At 36.3% G+C, this 14,292-nt stretch overlaps 1 protein-coding gene across 2 annotated transcripts in view; it reads left to right on the top strand.

Annotated features, from left to right (window-relative positions):
* Positions 1-404: 404 nt before the first annotated feature.
* Positions 405-14,292, top strand: part of TASP1 (taspase 1) — a 70,127-nt gene continuing 56,239 nt past the window's right edge. The window contains exons 1-4 of one of the 2 annotated variants that reach the window (XM_070956464.1): positions 405-477; positions 1,495-1,708; positions 4,433-4,500; positions 8,140-8,208. In XM_070956464.1, coding sequence (XP_070812565.1) covers positions 1,567-1,708; positions 4,433-4,500; positions 8,140-8,208 — 279 coding nt within the window. In that variant the 5' untranslated portion in view covers positions 405-477; positions 1,495-1,566. Of the gene's footprint in view, positions 478-1,494; positions 1,731-4,432; positions 4,501-8,139; positions 8,209-14,292 lie in introns of those variants that run through there. The other variant, XM_070956472.1, reaches the window with a different exon arrangement.

The following is a 14,292-nucleotide window of genomic DNA, read 5'->3' as shown; positions in this document are numbered from 1 at the left end:
GGAAAATAGACTTGGTTGGGTTCACCCCCACCCCTCCCCGATACAAAAAGTCACTGAGAGGCTGATGATAAATGCGTGGGTGTGCGCGCCCGCCCGCCCGCATCCAGGACGAGACGAGCCTTGTAACGACACCTCACTGGAACTGATGAACGAAGGAGCGACTCCCGCCGGCAAAGCAGCAGGGTATTTCCCCACTTTCCTTGAAGGGGGGGGGAGGCGATGACGTCACGCTCCGAGGCAAGGGGCGCGTTGGTGATGTGATCAGAGTGCGACTCCTGCCCTTTGCCCGGCCGGAGAGAGGAGGGGGGGGAGTGGAGCGGGACTCTCCTGCAGGATGCCTGAGCCTGCAGCCATGTGGGCTGGAGGCAAAGCATGAGGCTTGTGGGAGGAAGCTGCAGGGTGTGTCTCGTCTCGGGGGACTTATCTGCCTAGTCGAGGGTCCAACCTGGCCGTGGGCGAAGCCTCACGGAAATGGAGGTAGAGCTGATGGCCAATGCTTTCCATTCTAAAGCGGGAGATAAGGAGCCTTTCTGCTTAACTTGCATGCATTCTTCTGGTTCAGCTATTAGATTTCCAAGCCCAAACTGGGGATTTTGCGGCTCTGGGTCATATGTTTCCGGTTGCTATGACAATATTGGGGAACGAGTCCTCTGCTTTCTTCCGTGTCTCTAAAAAAAAGCTTTATGGAGGAAGGAATGCAAAACACCCACCATTTTATGGTGTTTTCTTATTAGAAGGGGAGCTTCACCCTGTTTGATTCTCGAGGAAGATGCTTGATGGGAACCAGCGTAGAGAACAGATTGTGTGTAAGGTCTCTTGGGCATGAAGTTTCCATGGCCCAGAACCAGTTTTTGAGACACACTTTTAACACTGTCTCAGCAGACACTGTATAGGTGTCTTTCTTATCAAAGGCATAGGATTGAAATCCCAATGTTAAGATTGATTTCAGTGCAAATATGAAATAATGGTCTGCTTGAGCTTCCCTACTGCAGCTTCCAAATGATTGCTTATACTAGGGACTCTAGTAATACTTGTATAGCAACTGTTATTAAAATCTTGTGAAAGAATAGAAGTTAAGAGTGAGTAGAGGGGGAAGACACTTTTTGGGATAGCCTTATTTTAGTTGTTAAAGGAATCATACTATTTTGCCTGAAACTGAATTTTCCTAATCTCTGCCAGGGTGAAAGACTCCTAATAAATCTGTGAAAGCTTATAAAAATTTAACATTATCACTAGTTCATTTTAAAGTTAAAAATTGGTTATACAGCTTAATAAGTAGCAAATTAATACATCCCTGTATTGTATAATTTTGCTGAATATATGGACTTTTGTCAGGCTGTTACTGTTAGTCATGGATGTGGAAAAAAATCTTGCACCTGAATAGTGTTTGGTTCTAACGCAGCTGCTCTGAACAGAATGTGTTTCTTGAATGGAATCCTCCTTAGCCAAAAGTAGATAAAATAATGGGATACTTTTGCTTGATTTTATTTTCAGGAAGACTCTTTTCCCATGTTTTCCCTTGGATGGAAGCATGCTCTGTTCCACAGGAAACGATAGCCTTGAAGTATGATCATGGAAAAGGGAATAAGCTCTGTAGAAGTTCCTCCTGTGTCAGCTCATGCCACTGCAGTAAGGATGATGGTAAAAGAACATGAAGCCAAACCGGCTCAAAAAGTGAGACGAGTGGGATTTGTACTTGTACATGCAGGTACATGTCAGAATATCACAAAGTAGGTGGGCTGTGTTGTTAATGTTTTAGTACTATATATGGTACTTTGGGAGAGGTGGGAAACAGGTGACGCACAGGTAACTTGGGGAAAGAATGGTGAATATATGTTTATATTTCATGACATGTTTCTTAGGCCAGTTGTGGCTGAACTGTAATCTGCTCTTTTCCTTTCAGTTATGATAATCCAATTAACTTTTTTATTCAAATTAGGGATTTGAAGGGAACCAATGTAGGAAACAGTTAATCAGAAGGCTTCCTCCTTTTTAAATTGGCCGTTTTGATGGATAGATTTAGAGCATGATGCACGAAAACATGCTTTTAGAAAAAAGACTTACCAGGCATTTAAATTGAAAGCTATAATCCCTTCAATAGAAAACAGAGGTGCTGATCTCTGAAGAGAGTGTGTTATTGACAGGGCCAATCTTTAATATTTTCTTCCTCCCCCTTTGCTTGAGCAGCATTGAGATATTGCTTTTGCCATTGCTCAGAACTTATCAGTTTATGGTTTGCTGAGATTTTTTTTGAATAAAGGGCAAAACATTTTACATCTTGCCATGGTTTATCTAATAATTTTATTAAATTTTATTAAACCTTTGCTGAACATGCTAAACTGTAAATCATAGTTACCAAATTTTCATCCTGAGGATCATGCCAAATCCAACCAAAGCACACACATTATGGTTTATTTTTATATATTTCTCAATGCTCAGTAAAGTTCTTATCAAAGAACAATAAGGATTACTGCAGTTTAATCTTACAAAAAAGATATAATTTTCAGTGTCTTTCTTATTTTAATGTCAAACTTAATAGCACAGAAGTAAGGTCACAGTCTTTTTAAGAATCCAATATTTAATATGATCTGTTTTGGAAAAGGCAATATTTTCTACCAATCAAAGAATGCAATAATATACGTTACTATGATAGAGATTCTGTCATACAATAATATCTTGTATGGTTCCTGTTATAGTAATGAATTCATAAGTAATTTTTTTTTATATTTTAGATCTATCATCTTTGATTTGGCAGTGTTTTTTTTAGGAAAATCTTGTTTTTGACATAAGCTTGACTCCAGGTGATTCCATGGGCATGTCAGTATCATTTTCTTTGGAATAGTTTGGATGTGATTTACATTCTCTTTACTGAGGTATTTTTTCACTTCCTAGCCTAATATTTTGTGCTCATATTTACTGGAAATCTCCCAATAAATTCCAATCCTACCACCTAGTTTGGCAAAATTTTCTTATTAACACTTTTGCTAGAGAGTTAAGCAAGATTTGTTTAATATTCTGGACAAGTATTATGCCATAAATATACTAAATGTTTTGCACTGTTAGATGAATATTATTATAAAGCACTGGTACAAGAAGTGGAGAATTTAGCCACTAAGAAAAAGTTCTGTAATAACTGTTAGTTATGGAAGATATTATTTTAAACATAACAGCATACTTGGATAATAGTAGTAGTAAAAATTTCTGGCATGCTCCCTAAAGCCATAGTCCAGTGAAGCAGTCCATAATGTGCAAATGATGTAGTTCCACTGTTAGGCATGGAGAGACAATAATACCACTTAGTTGAAACTTCTCTTAGCAATGCATATGTGAATAAAAAGTTTAGAATGTGAATAAAAAGTTTAAATATATATACATTTAAGCAGTCTATGAATTGAGGCTGAATTTAACCAAATAATTTACAGTGTAATCAAGGACTTGTGTAGGTATAAATGGCACCACTTAGAAGGCAAAGTGTTTTACAGAAGAGTAAACACTTTTGCATTTCTGTTCTGTGGGCCTGCTAATATGTCTTGATTTTTTAGCTTTCCTCAAATGATAATAGAATTTAAAAGGATAATATTATATCATCATGTTAAAACCCACTTCATACATCTGTGGTTAATAAGAGATACATAGTTAATCCATTTCTCTTTATATTTTGATGTTTTATTGTGATTGATGTGATAATGAATGGTATGGTGGTCAAGTGATGCTCACCTCCCACTTGGGGGATGCTCACCTCCCAGTTGGGAGGTTGAGAGTTTTTGGTTTTTTTTTAAATTTGATTTATATGCCGCCCTTCTCCAGAGACTCAGGGCGGCTTACAATGTGTTAAGCAATAAATTCAATCCTAGGTAGTGGCAGATGTTTCTCTATCAGGACGCAAAGAAAAAAATATCTGCTGCGAACTCTCAGCTCCATCCAGTCACCCCAACTCTATCTCAAATTAAGTGATTATAGGGTCATAAAAGGGAGATTGTAATTGAGGTGATAATGACAAAGATGTAGGCTTGCATACAGACAGGGACAGCATTGTTTTCTTCATTTCATGCTACTTCAGATCCCATTTACATGTGCAGTTTCTTTTTTCAGGGCTAGATATTTGAACCAATAGTGCTCGCTATGTAGATGTCTAATCTGCAGTGAAGTTTTAGTTGACATTCCCTTAAAGAGCTGATGATCATAGGGCTGCATGATTCACAATCGGATTCCAATATCCAATATTCCAATATTACTCTTTGGAAAGATAAATCCACCCAACCTGTTGAAAATGCCCTTGAAGGGGATACATCTGGTTTGTAGTCCTCTTACAAGGTAGATATATTTTTGATATGGAAAGGTTTTATTTTAGAAAGAGCTTTCAAACAAAATGATTCTGCTTATAGTATTTGATCACTTTTACCCTCTTCTCTTACATATTCTTTGCTAACAGGTGCAGGTTATCATTCTGAATCCAAAGCCAAAGAATATAAACATGTGTGCAAAAGAGCATGTCGGAAGGTAAGATTGTTAGAAGGTAATTGTTTGAAATGTTATATCTTTACTTCTACTTCTCAGTAATCCTTAAACAATTCCTAATTGCACTTTTTAAAAAAATTGGCTATATATATTCATAAAATATAGAAATGAAATTATTTAACAAATTGTATATAAGAAAAATTATTTGTATCTGTATAGCATGAAACGTCATCAGACAATAGCAGTTTGAACTTGCTAATACTTTCTTGTAGAGTTCAAGAGACACTTGGCACTTATGGAAGAAATACTTTTATTAGTGCAGTCTTTGTTGGGTTGAAAGTTTAGACCATGATTGGGCAATTTAATGTCCTACAGCTGCTTTATATTGGAGCACTCTTCCCGATCTTTTGCCATTGACCATACTTGTTTGGGTCTAATGAACTTGAATGCAGACATTTGGAGGGCACTAGAGTGAGTATTTGTAGTATAGATTATGGAGTTAAGGTGTCAACTCGCAAAGCATCCCTGGCTTGCTCTCGAGTTGCCATAGGCAAGGGGGATAGGAAAACAAACTTTGCAGCTGCATCAAGAAGCTGGTATCTCAGTCAAAACATAGCACATTCCAACTGATAAGGCAAAACCGTCTCCACGGAAACCCACAGTGGCTGGAGGGGAGTGATCTCTACAACCCACAAAATTGCTTCGTTGGAGAATGTGACTGATGAAGGGAGGGGGGAAACAGGGTCAGAACCGGGACATAAATGAGGTCAGAGTTGGCTTCATTTGGTCTGTGCCGATTTGAAGCTTCTAATAAATAACTTTTTTTGAAGCCTGGTGTGAGGCTCATGATTTAATTAGGGCATTGGAACCCTGACGTTAGGTTTGTTTGTTAACTGTTGGAACATCTGGCGATGCCTTGATCTTTCAACTCTCATTTTTCCAATCTGCAAGTTTAATATGTTTTTAAATATGAAAATAGCACACTTTATTAGTCCTACAATCTTATATGTCACTGATGTCTAACCTTTTTGTCGTTGTGTGCCAAAAGAGGGGGGAGCGTAGGGGTGTCAGCGTATGGCACGGTGGGCCCAGTAGGCCCATTTTGCGCCCTCCCCAGGTTCCAGAGGCTTTCTAGGAAACTGGGGAGAGCGAAAATGGGCCTTCCGCTCTTCCCCTGAGGCCCTCCAGAGGCCAGAAACAGCCTGTTTCCCAACTTCTGGTAGGCCCAAATATCAGCTGGCCAACACGCACATCCGTGCTGCAGCTGAGCTAGAGCAATGCTTGCGTGCCCACTGATATGGTTCCACATGCCATCTGTGGCACGTGTGCCACAGGTTCGCCATCACATTTATATGCATTTACCTGACTATAAATCCTGCTCAATATGAGATTTATACTCAAATATAAGAATATGCAATAAAGACATTTGCACTATTAATGGCTTTGGTTAATGTTTTTCGCCATGGATTTGGTGTAAAATATGTCATAAGTAGTGATATATTATTAATTATAACCATACATTTATCAGTATATAACTTTAACTACAGGTATTAGATTTTATAAGATTCTCTGCAACAATGGTTCCATCTCAATATACAGTAATTGTGTAGAATGGCAGTCTAAAATATATGGTCTTCCAGATAGTGATGGACAGAAGCTCTCATGGCTGGTAGTCTGGAAAGAAGAACTATTTAGTCCAACAAATTCTAGCTGGTGGTTGGTTACTTATTCTTGACTTAGAAATAACTTTGACTTAGCTGTAAAAGTGCTTTCCAAAAGCTCTTGTATTGCTTTTGTTGTAAGCCAAGCATACCGAATGAAAGAATTCCCAAAATGATAAAGCAGCATTTGAAAATGTTCTGCTTGATTATATAATTAGGAAGCTACACTTAACGGTAGAAATCCAACTGGAAATGGAATAGAAAATGAGTTCCCAGTCATTATCAACATTTTGGTTGATTCTTCCATACCCCGGAGATTTAATGAAGATGTTGGAACACTGAAGTAAAATATTCCCAGGGATATCTCTGTTTCCAGTCTATCAACTGTCTTGATAATTTTCAACTTCTGTTCTTGGAATACAACATAGTTGCCTGCTCAGAAGATAACACAAATAAATGTCAGACTGAAGAAGACTCCTGAGGAATGTAGTGCTAGGTTAATGCAGTGAGTTTGGTAAATCAATCAGTTTGAATAGAAATTTATTTTAAAAACATCCATAATCAATTACCATATTTTTCAGTCTGTAAGACGTTCCGGACCATAAGACGCACATTAGCTTTAGAGGAGGAAAACAAGAAAAAAAAATCTGCCTCTGCCTCCCGGCATCCATCCGGTATTCATCTGGCTAGCATCCTTGCAGTAAACAGCAAACAGTAAACAGTCTGGTCAGCTTCAGCACATTATCGCAGCCCCAGCACGTGGCTCATCAGGGCTTCGCTCCGTTGTGCCCACCACCGGTCAGCTGAGTGACAGCTGGATCCCAGCCTCCCGTAGCCTTACCAATCAGTGGGCTGGCTGACGGAAACGCTACCATTGCTGCCTCCTCTGGGTCTGCTGCCTCTGCTGGGAACGCTGGAGCCTTTGCTGCTGAGCAGCTGATTGGCGGTTGGATTGGCCTCTTGGAATACCGCCAATCAGCTGCTCTAGGCGGCAGTGGCTAGAACAGCTGATCGGCGGTATTCTGGGAGGCTGATCCAACCACCAATCAGCTGCTCGGCAGCAAAGGCTCCAGCATTCCCTGGTGGCGGCAAATGGCGATGGCGACGAACACCATCGCCGCATCAACCCCCTTCCCCCCACCGCAATGTTCGCTCCATAAGACGCACAGATATTTCCACCCATGTTGGGGGGGAGTGCATCTTATAGACCGAAAAATACAGTAGTGAGTAATTTTCTGCTTTGCTTCCTGTTTCATCTAGGATATGATTATTATTATTATTCATATCCTTTTTTAAAATATACTTTATTATTTTTCTACAAAAAGTAAAATATAAAAAACAAAAAAGGAATTAAGGAAAAATATAGAAAATGTAAGGGAATGAAGAAAGAAAAAATAGGAAAAAAGATAACTTTCTTCAATATAATTACAAATTAACATACATTACCCTTTTTTTTTTTTTTTAATTTGATTTATATGCCGCCCTTCTCCGGAGACTCAGGGCGGCTTACAATGTGCTCAGCTTTTGATCTAACATTCAATAATACCTAGTATTGTTATCAAAAACAATTCTAATTATCATTCAAATCATCAGATCTCAAAATTAATATTTCTTACAATTTTCAGAAAAAAGTCCCAAAGTGGTTGCCACATAGAAAAACTATGGGGAAGAGTTAGACAAAGACTTTCCTTTAATCAAGGTAGTTACTTTTGCCATCTTAGCCAGTTCCATCAACTTCAATTAAATTAAATTCAGTTTGATACTCATATCCTAATACCATTCCTTCTTTTAAACAAGGATGTTCACAATGTAGTCAGATACCTTAAATTAAGTGACACCACAAACATAAGTAAAGTGTGGTTCCTTTGTTTTGCCTAAGAATAGTCATTATCCACTCTTTGAAACTTTGAACAATTCTCTTTTGGGACCAAATGACTCACTGGGCTTTATTGTGTAGAAAGAAAAAAGTATGTACAATATTTAAGAGGCAATACTTTATACCTAAAATTCTGTCTTCTAGGCAATTGAAAAGCTACAGGCTGGGGCTCTTGTAACAGATGCAGTGACTGCAGCGCTAGTTGAACTAGAGGTACTTACATTTATTCAGGTGTTCTTTTGGTGGCAGTTTGACTATATTTTTCTGTTCATCTTATATTAAATGTATTAATTGACAACATACAAATTTTTAATATGTAAGAAGATTATTAGCCCTGATTTGCCCCTCTCTCCAGGGGGTCTGATCAGAGCTAAATATTCTGACTTTTCAGTGGAGTTGAATCAGGAAGAAAGTGTCTTTTAAAAGGTTCAGGGTTTTGTACAGTAAATTACAAACATACTTGAAGGAATGTTTCTGACTATTTAGACTTTATAAAGCTTGTTCTTAAAGATTACCCACGTTTATTGGATGGATAAAGGAAGAGGAAGAGAAGAATTAACTTTTCTAGGCACTTGTATCTTCTAACCTAGTTCCCATTCCGTTCAGCTGTTATATAATATTCCAGAAAATAAAATATTGGACAAAAGTTAGAAATTGCTCTTCCTCTTTTATTTGTTCATGATATTCTGATATTAGGTGTGTGTGTATGTGTGTGTGTGTGATTTTTTAGACTGAAAGTAAGTAAATACTTTTTAAATAAATCAGTGTCAGTTGATGTATCATTGAGGCAGAGACAGCAGTTAATATGTTCCAGTTAATTTGAATGGCTGCTCTTATCTCTTACTGTGAAAACAGTTGATGCTAAAATAATAAATTGACCAGATGGAAGCACAGTTAAAATATTTTACCTTTCATTACATGGGAAAATATAATATATTCAAATACTTAAGGAAATCTGGACAAAAATGACTCTTCATAATCCTGGCAAGGATTTTATGGTGATTATAAATACCTCAGGATATATTTTATACCGTAGCAGACTTCTGGGGACAATTGACCTAGACTTTGGAAATGGTTGTTTCAAATAGTTTGAATTTGTTTTTTTCCCCCTTTTTTCAATACCTATCAGTAATTAAGGGCCTTAATTCTACTGGTATGCAATGAATTACGGATTTACAGCATGTTGATTTAAGGTATTTTCTTTTATTGATCGCATCCCTGATGTAAATACCTAGAACAGGAGCTTGTGTTTATGTACCAATGTAAGAGACAATGTGTAGGGAAATAGCAGATATTCTGAGTAGGTTCTAACAAGGTACATTCAGTTGTATACTTAATGGCTCGTATTAAATTCTTTTAATAACATTTGACCAGAGGTAAAACTTTGGATGAAAAAAAGAATTTAGAACAGTGGAGTAAATCCTCTTTTAATTGAGGGTATATATTAACAACAATCTAGACATTTCCCCTTCTTACTAATAATACAGATTGCAAAATGTAATTTCTACTTCCAGAATCAGTGTCTGCCAAATCTTTGACTAGTAGTTTGTTATTTCAATTTTAGTTTTTTACAAAGTTAAATGTAAGAATAAGGGAGATAGATGTGAACGCTTCATCTTTTACTGTATATCTGAATAAACAAAGAAATAGCTTTTAAAATAGAGTTTGGGGGCTTTCTGCTTTCCAGTGTTCTGTCCTTTTATTTCAACAATCGTTAACAAAAAAATTTGAAAACCCCGTCTTAATTCGATATAAAATGGAGAATAACACAACAGAATTAAGTAGGATGGTTCCAACTCCATCTGTATGCACTTCTTTTTTTAAAATTTATTTTATTAATTTTCAACAATTAAACAATTCTTATTTGTCTTTTGTGCACAACTGTGACCATTTACATATCTTAACACTACGATTCACTTATACTCTATACATTTTTACTAAAACTACTTCTACTTTATCTGGTTTCCCCCCATTTTTCTATTTTCGATCCAATTGTACCATTTCTCCCATATGGCGTGGTATTCTGAGTCGATCAATCCTTTCAATTCAAGTGTCAATTTGTCCATTTCAGTGCAATCAAATACTTTTTAAATTATCAAATCTTCAGAGGATATATTTGTACTTCTCCAACATTGTGCAAAGGCCAGCCTAGCCACAGTTATTACGTGTAGAATGATATATGTTATTTTTTTGTCATATTTCCTTTTCGTTATCCCTAGGAGAAACAATTCCGGAGTGTATTCAATCTGGAAGCCTGTTATTTCCTGTAACCAACAGTGAATTTTCTTCCAGTGTTTTTTTGTTTCGAAACATAACCACCATGTATGAAAGAAGGTACCTTGCTTTTGTCCACATTTCCAACAATTTGGGCTATGATTTGGATATATTTTTGCTAATCTAGAGGGTGCCAAATACCAGTGATAGAATATTTTAAATTGGTTCTCTATATTTTGCCGATTTCGTTAATTTATAATTTCTATTCCAAATTGTTTCCCAATCATCAAAGTCAATATTATGCCCAACATTTTTTGCCCAAGCTATCATAGATAGCTCCCTTCACTATATTTTCGGCTCTGTCAAATTCTAATAAATAGTTATAAATTTTGGTTATCGATTTTTTATCCGGGCCAGTCAATATTTTATCCAATTGTTGTGGCATCGTTTCAATTCCATACTCCTCTTTATCTTTTATGTACCGCGATTTTAATTGCAAATAAGGCCACTAATCTATATTTATTCCCTGTTCTTACAATTCTTGTCTATTTTTTAGATTCCCTTGGCTATCCAAAATTTCATTATATTTGGCCATTTTACTCATATCTAGAGTGTTGGGTTGGATCATTGCCTCCATTGTCGAAACCCATCGAGGGATTTTCATATAGTGGTTTTTCTTGATTTCTTTCCATATTTGTATTAGAGCTTCTCATATTTTATGTTGAAAAAAATATAAATGAGATTTATTCTCTCTGTCCCATAAGAAGGCATGCCATCCTTTTTGTAAATCATGTCCTTCCAGCGTAAGTAATCTGTTTCTCAAATTGATCCACTCCTTAATCCAAACTAAGATTGCCGCTTTATAGTAGAATCGCCAGTCTGGGAGCCTTAGGCCGCCTCTGCTTCTACTGTCCTGAAAGTCTGTTAATTTTATTCTTGCTTTCTTACCTGCCCATATACATTTTGTTGTAATTTGGTTCAAATCCGTAAATTTCTTGTCTAATTTTATAGGTATGGTTTGAAAAAGATAGAGCAGTTTCGGCAAAACATTCATTTTAATAGTTGCAATTTGACCTAGCATAGTAGGTGCCCCATCTTTCCAAATCCAATTTTATTTGTTGTATTAATTTTACATAGTTATCTTCCCTAATCGAGGAACACCTCGCTGTCAGCCAAATACCTAAATATTTAATTCTTCTCGTACTCTGCAATCGTAATTCTTTCTCTAATTCTCTTTCCTGTTGTAATGTTATATTTTTACTATCATTTTTGTTTTTGTCTTATTAATTTTAAGGCCCGCTACTTCTCCATACTTTTCTATCTCCCATATTAAGATAGGTCCTGTCTCCCTTGGGTCCTCCATAAAAAATACCAGCTCGTCTGCAAATGCCTTTAATTTATATTCTTCCTTTCTGATTTTGGTTCCTTTGATCTCTGAATTTGCTTTAATTTTTGTCAGTAGCGACTCTAATGTCAAAATGAAGAGCAGAGGTGACAATGGGCATCCCTGGCGAACTCCTTTCTTTATTTCAAATGTTCTTGTAATTTCTCCATTTATTATGATACTTGCTTTTTGGTAAAAATAAACTGCTTCAATCATTTGTTCCAATTAGAGAATTTCATTTCTCTAATTTGTCTAATCACATATTTCCAATTTAAATTGTCGAATGCTTTCTGCACATCCAGAAAAACAAGTGCAACTTACTTCTCTGGATGTGCCTCATAGTACTCTAATATGTTCACTACTGTTCTTGTATTATCCCTAATTTGTCTCAATGGGAGAAAACCATTTTGATCAGAGTGAATAATCTCATTTAATATCTTTTTCATCCTTCCTGCTATGATAGTCATGAAGATCTTGTAATCAGCGTCTAAGAATGAAATTGGCCTATAATTTTGAATTCGGTTTGCATCAGTACCTTCTTTCATGACCACTATTATATGCTTCTCTCCACGAAACAGGCATTTTTGCCTCCATTCAAACTTATATAGTTCTGAAAGTATTGGTTCTATTATTTCCCCCATGTTTTTATAAAATTCTCCTGGCAAACCACCTGGTCCTGGCGTCTTGTTATTTTTTTGTCTTTGAATCACTTCTTTTTACTCAATCAATGTTATCTCCCCATTTAACATCATTCTCTTTTCCTCTCCTAGTATAGGCATACTTTTCTTTTTTAAATAGTCATTTTTTTCTATCTTAATTTCCTCTTGTTTGTATAAATTCTCAAAAATATTTTAATGCAATCCTTCTAATTTCCTCTTTGTTTTGTAAATTTCCTACCTCATCCTGCAATTGATGTATTATCCTGTTTTCTCTTTCTTTTTTTAATTTGTACGCCAATCACCTCCCCAGTTTATTTGCATTTTCAAATTGATATTGTTTTGCATATTTAATATTTTTAGCGTATTCTACTTGTTCTTGTTTTATTTACATCAAGGAATAGAGTCAATTCTTTTTTAATCTTCTGGTGATATTCATTCTCTTGTAGTATATGTGGATTCAAAGTCCATCTTCTAATTTTCTTTTTTTGACCTCTCCATATTATTCTCAAGGGATTGTGATCTGCCCAAATATTCGGGAGAAGCTCTATATTTTCTAACTCTTTGCTTAGTTCTCTATTTGTCCATACCATATCTATTCTCGAGAAAGATTTATGTGGATTAGAATAAAAGGTAATTTTTATTCTGTGGGGTTTAATGTTCTCCATACATCAATCAAATTTAACTCATCAACCATATCAAAGAAGGTTTTCGGTAATACATTCCTTTTTTTTTCTCTTATCACTAATATAATATTTTTTTTATATCTATTATTCCATTGTAATCACCCACTATACATATATTCTGTCTCAATAATCCTTTTGTGCATTTTCTTATAAAATTCCCTCTGCTTTTTATTAGGAGCGCATATATTAACTAGTAACATTTTAATTTCCCCTATTGTTAATTCAAGCAATAATACCCTTCCCTTAGGATCCTCATAAATTACGCTGGCTTTTATTTCTTTTCTAATATATACCACAACCCCTCTTTTTTTTCCCTCTGCCAATGCTGCGAACAAATTCCCCAATTTGTTGTATTCCAAATATTTTTGGTCTTGCTTTTTAGTATGTACCTCTTGGAGACATATAATATCAACATTCTGTTTCACTAATTTCATGAGTATTTTTTTCCTTTTCACTTGATCATTCAATCCATTTACATTTATTGACAATAGTTGGGTTTCTTTCTCCCTTTTTCTAGTTATTTGCCGATCTCTTAGTTTTTATTTGTTCTAGTATTTCTTTGTACTCTGGTCCTAGTGCTCCTTTCTTCATCTTGGTTCCCTTTTGTCACCTTGGTTCTTTCTTCCACTTTTTCACCCCTGGATTCTTGTGTCTGTTCTTCTAAATTAGGTATCTCCAATTTCTCTCTACTACTTGAATCTTCCTCCATCCCCATCAGTTGATGGTATAGTTCTTGGGCTTTATCTAGATCGTCCACTTAAATTCTCTTGCCTTGCCAAGTTATCGACATTCCCTCTGGGGTGATCCACCGAAATAATATTTTCTTTCTATTCAATAGGGATGCTAGAAACCGGTAATCCTTCCTTTATTCCTGAATCCGTCTGGGGACCTGCTTCAGCATTATAATCTCTTTTTCATGGTATATCATCGGTTCATCTCTTGTAATTCTATAAATAATATCTCGGACCTTCTTACGCGCAAACCTGATGTGTACTTCTCTAGGCAGATGGTGGCACTTTGCATAGTTGGTTTGGACTCTACACTTGGTCCAACTCATTTATAATCTCTCTTTTGTCTCTCTGAAGTGCTTCTGCAATCAATCCCACCATTACCTCTCCTAGATCATCTTCTTTCGTTTCCACAACATTTTGGAACCTCAGATAAAAGGTGGCTCGATCCATTTCCAGGTGTAGCAATGAATTTTCCAGGTCTTTGTTTACCGCCATCATTTTTTGATCTATCTGTTCTAACTTTTTTTCAGTTTGTTCAGTTTTCATTTCCATCGACTTGATTTTTTGTTCATTCCTTTGTATCGTCTCTTAAATTGAGCCCACTTTATTGTCCAAGTTTTGTATGT

This window comes from Pituophis catenifer, unplaced genomic scaffold (assembly GCF_029215685.1).
Source record: "Pituophis catenifer annectens isolate HBS135680 unplaced genomic scaffold, rPitCat1.0.hap2 SCAF_1, whole genome shotgun sequence".
NCBI lineage: Eukaryota > Metazoa > Chordata > Lepidosauria > Squamata > Colubridae > Pituophis > Pituophis catenifer.
Note: the sequence above shows the minus strand (reverse complement) of the source record. Positions and strands in the feature narration are given on the sequence as shown.